General features: G+C 46.2%; 1 protein-coding gene across 3 annotated transcripts; it reads left to right on the plus strand.

The window, feature by feature from the left end:
- Nucleotides 1-872: 872 nt before the first annotated feature.
- Nucleotides 873-4311, plus strand: LOC123448693. 3 transcript variants are annotated; one of them, XM_045125678.1, is made up of 5 exons: nucleotides 873-1327; nucleotides 1642-2820; nucleotides 2851-2892; nucleotides 3011-3117; nucleotides 3873-4311. In XM_045125678.1, the coding sequence occupies exons 2-5, from the start codon at nucleotides 1690-1692 to the stop codon at nucleotides 4129-4131; spliced, it is 1539 nt and encodes a 512-aa protein (XP_044981613.1). In that variant the 5' UTR covers nucleotides 873-1327; nucleotides 1642-1689; the 3' UTR covers nucleotides 4132-4311. The 3 variants fall into 3 exon arrangements, with proteins under 3 accessions (XP_044981613.1, XP_044981606.1, XP_044981599.1); XM_045125671.1 differs by having other exon boundaries at nucleotides 874-1327; nucleotides 1550-2892; XM_045125664.1 differs by having other exon boundaries at nucleotides 874-1327; nucleotides 1642-2892.
- Nucleotides 4312-4794: the final 483 nt, after the last annotated feature.

The raw sequence follows: 4794 nt of genomic DNA on the forward strand, positions 1-4794 counted from the left end.
CTTAAACATTCATACGGAGTAGCTCTTGAGAGAAAGAGAAGAGAGTGAGAAAGAGAAAGAGAAGAGAGTGACACGGGAGGCAACGGCACGAGAAGAGAGTGAGAGAGGAGGCAGCGACGCGGTTCGCTTATAAAGAAGAAGTTTCGCACTGTTTCGTCGGTGGGAGGGTGAAAAATTCCCACTGTTTCGTCGGTGGGAGCGGGAAATATCTGTCTCAGCCTGGGAATCAGCGCGTACGGAAATCAGCGCAATCAGCAACAGTGTCGGCCGGTCTGCCGCGCGGAAACAGTGTCGGCCGCCTCCTCCCGAGGCGGCAGGGCCCGCCTGGCGGCCTCGCCGTTACGTTGCAGCCGGGTGGGAACGGGATCTGGCGTTGGCCGCCTGGCCTCGTGGCGGCAGCCCTGCCGGCCGCCTGCGCCCGTGGCGGCAGGCCCCAGCCGCCTCGTGCGGTGGCGGCAGGTGCCACGTGCCGCCTGGCGCGCCTGCCGCCATCCGGGGTGGGGATCCTTTCCCTCCTTTCCATTCGCAGCTGGTCTCTTTTGACAATCTCGTTTGACAGGGGGTTCTTTTGGACAAAAATTCAGACTTGACGGTCTACGTGGGATTGTGCGTCATACGCCGCAAGGTAATGTGCTAAATTATTACAGGCCCGTGGGGCAAACGAAAAAAACACTAGAAAAGTTTAAACGAGCAAAGTCTCAAATCTCTCTGAAGATTATTCCTTCCGGCGCCAGGTCAGATTCTTTGCTTTGGCGTGCGTTGATCAGGATTTTGCGGTCGGACTCCACCAAAACGTTTACGATGGCAACTCTAAGCTAGTTAGATTAACAACCGAGATAAGTACTCCTACTCTACTTGTAGGAAAAAAAAACGCAGCCGAGATCCCTCCACTCGCAGTCAATCCCCTTCCGTGCGTGCGCCGCCGCCCGCCGCCCTTCCCCCGCGACCTCGACGGCTGATGCTGCTCGGCGCCCTCGGCCGCGATTTTAACCGCGCCGTCACCACGGTCCTCGGCCACCGCTCTTGACCTCGACTGGTTTTTGCTCCCCCGCGCCCCCTCGATGCCCACCGCCGATGAGCTGGGCACCCGGCAGCTGGCGCTCGTCGCCTTCGCGAAGCTCTCTGAGTACGAGCCCACCGCGTCCTCCTCGCTGCCCTCCGCTCCTACCGCTGACCTCCCGCCGCTCCTCAGCTGCTGCTTCCAGTTGCTGCGTCTCCTGGATCACACCGACCCCGACCTGGCGCCAGATGCGCCACCCGGCTCCGCGCCTTCATCCACAGCATCATCTCCCGTGACCCCGACGTCTCCTTGGCCCCCGCCCTCGAGGTAACCCGATCAATTTTACCCCTGCATGCATCCTTAGTTGCTTCAGTCCACCAAAAATGTAGTAGTTTGGTACAAAAAAATGGCATGTCAATCTTTGGCATTGTGCCAATTATTCGCCACTAGTTGGTTGGTTTCAGAGTTATCTTGCCAATCTCACATAAAGTTGCCTTTTTTTGGCATTGCCAACAATGGTAGCAAACTAACCATATTCGTAATGCCCAGGGACGAGTTGCTCAAAGATTGCAATCCATCGTTTAGAAGCAGAATTACAAGATCACTGATTTAGAAATTGATTAGGCATCCGGTTCTTGCAGGTGTGCCTTCATAATTTTGTGGATATAAGCCAACTGAAGAATTGCATCATGCTCGAGGATGCCAGACAGGAAGGACCATGCAAGTATGAGCACCTTGTCAGGCTGGAGTTCATGTCCCACCATTTCATTTCATCGGTGCAAGATGAGGCGGACTTTGAGCAGTTCTTTAGTGCAGTCTCTTGGTCGGAGAAGGCGACACAGCGCACTCCGGAACTTGGCTTGGCCGCAGCCATTTCCCTAGTCCGAAAGAGCTACCTGTTTTCTATGCCTGTCATTGCACAAGCTCATTTTGTATTGCTTGCATCCAGATGCGTTGGCAATGGGGATCTGGGCCTTCATTTGCAAGTATTTGAGAATGCCATGCATGCTTATTTGATATACTTGCCAGAATTGGGTGTTTTTGACAGAACTAATGTGGTGAAAAGCCTGTTTGGTCGCTTCGCCACCATGAGACTTCATAACTCTTGTATCCAAGATGGGACTAATCAGAAGCTACATTGTCAGATCAATAGGTTGTTTTTGTTCTGCAAGGCGCACTGCGATGATAGCCTGCATGTCAAAGAGAGGAGTCCATTTGATATATTTCTGAGCTTCATTGAGGAGAACCAGCATATCTTCCCTGAACAATCGAGGCAGGACGCTGTTATTATTGTGAAGAAAATCGTGTCAAATATCCTGGGTTGTGCTAACCAGAAGGACACAGATGAATCGGATACTAAAGTATCAGAGGAGATGATCTACCTTGCTGCTGTACTTAGGCTAATGAGTTCCTCTTTTCTAGAGGTTCTTCACTTTATTAGGAAAATGAGGGTTGCAGGTGACAGGCTCCATGAAAATCATATATTCCTTCGCATATCTAAAACCATCAGCTTACTTGGGCAATATGAAGCTAATGGACTTAACATAGATGACTTATTTGGTATGACTGAGAAGTCTGTTGACAAGGAAAACGCCTCAGTGTTGATGCTTTTTCATTTTGCTAGCCTATTAGCCTTGTGTTTAAGAATGAGGTTTGGTTTTCTGTGGAAAGCTTGCATTGTCATGATCATGATGGCCATGAATCTTGTGATTGATGAAGATAAAAGTCTGAGTACATTTCAGTTTCTTATTGCTTCAAAAGAGTCTGCAATCTCCTCCATTGACCAAGAGGCTTCTGCAATCTCCTCCATTGACCAAGAGGCTTCTGCAATCTCCTCCATTGACCAAGAGGCATCTGCAATCTCCTCCATTGACCAAGAGGCTACTTTGAAGGTGTTACACTTTTAGCTGCTTATATACTGTTTTGATCTGATTCCTCTGAAACTATCTATATGTTGTTTTATTTTACTTTATTTTTTCACTTTGTTTGATTCGATGACCATGCATGCAGGGTTCTGCCAGGAGAAAATCTTCTACATCAATAGCTTTGCAGTTCACTAACTTGCATAAACGTTGTATTCAGGATGATGCGGTGTCTGATTGTGCTGAGGGCAGCAGGTAACCTCTATAACCATATAGTTGTTGGAGGTACACAATGGAGAAGATAATCTTCTAAGCTCTAACAGTTCTTTCGCATCGCGTTTTTTTAGCTTACTATAACAAATGTAAATCGTGCTTGCTACAATAGTAACCATCTAGTCTATTGCTTAAACCGTGCATGCCTTTCAATGGGTTGCATGCTTCACTACGAATTGATGAGTAGAAAATTAGGAAGGAAATCTTGTTCAAAGGAAAGGCATAGCATCTGGTGCAACCCATCCAAGCATATCTTTTGTTTGTAATTGCCATCTTGAAAGTTGTGGTTTGCCATAACTTCAGTAGAAACAAGTTTGTCAAAATCACGAAGGGCAGCAAACAACTAAGCATCCCTTAACATATTACTTCCTCCGTTCCTAAATATAAGACCTTTTGGAGATTGCACTATAAACTACATACAAAGCAAAATGAGTGAATCTACATTTAAAAGATGTCTATATACATCACTATGTAGTTCATAGTGTAATATCTAAAATGTCTTATATTTAGGAACGGAGGGAGTATATGCTATTGGTTTCTTACTTGTGGGCCTGGGCCTGCATGTGACTTTGAAAAGATAATTCTTAGTACTGCGTGCTGGTTTCCTAATCTTGCTTGCAACTGCTTCCTGGGCAGCCCCAAGTGGCTTCACAAGGGGATGACAAGATGCTGCCCCAAAAGGAAATCTAATTGTAGTTAAATTTGATTTGTACTCTGACTTGTTGCAATTTGGGCAGGTCTAAAACTGTAGACGGAAAAGCCTTTTTGGAGTCCTATCTTGGAAAGAACAAGTCCTCCGAGTGGGATGATTTGGTGGATTATGTCGAATGTGAAGATGGCATGGATTATACAAGTTGGCTGGTGAAGCACGGGAAATTCAAGGGGTTTAAGTATGCCAAATGGATGCAGAGCAAGCAACCCAGTGCGGACAAGTCAGAGAAAAACAGGGAATACGGTGCCAGTAAAAGTAAAAGACTGAAGAAGGCCTCACGGTGAGTCTTCTTGGTGATTGCATGGGTTGGGGCCTTAAGAACAGGCTGCGACACCACGGGAGCAGAGTGCCGCTCACGGCGGAGCCTTGTGTATATATAGTTGTTATGGGCTCATTTTAGGGAAAGACCTGGGGACAGTTTGTATGCTGACGTGCTGATTATTGGATCTTTTTTTTAACCGTTAGTATCTGTGATGTACTCTACTGAAGTTTTGACATGTATCCGTGTCTGTCTGTCTGTTGAAATGTATCTCTGTGCCCCACAATCTGGATATACTACCACCCACTGTAGATCTGACATTGGTAAGTTGGATTGGTCTTTCTCATTCTTCTCTGAGAAGTGGATTAAACTTCAAAGAGCCAGTTCTTTTGGACGGCTTAAAAAATAAAGTGCTTTTTCCCAACTTAAAAAATAAGCTGCAAGACTTTTAAATTAGTTATTCTGTAACTAGTTTAGAAACCTCAATAAATAAGAAAGGCTGCTTAAAGGATAAGCAAGCTAGGTTAAATTAGTTATTTCATAACTAGTTTAGAAGCCTTAGTAAATAAGAGAGGCGACTTATAGAATAAGCTAGGAAGGAGGCGGCTTATTTTTTAAGCTGTCAAAAGAACTGATCCCAAATTAAAAAAGGGCATTTTTCGCTACAAATGTTTGTTTTATATGTCAA

This window comes from Hordeum vulgare, chromosome 1H (genome assembly GCF_904849725.1).
Source record: "Hordeum vulgare subsp. vulgare chromosome 1H, MorexV3_pseudomolecules_assembly, whole genome shotgun sequence".
Lineage (NCBI taxonomy): Eukaryota > Viridiplantae > Streptophyta > Magnoliopsida > Poales > Poaceae > Hordeum > Hordeum vulgare.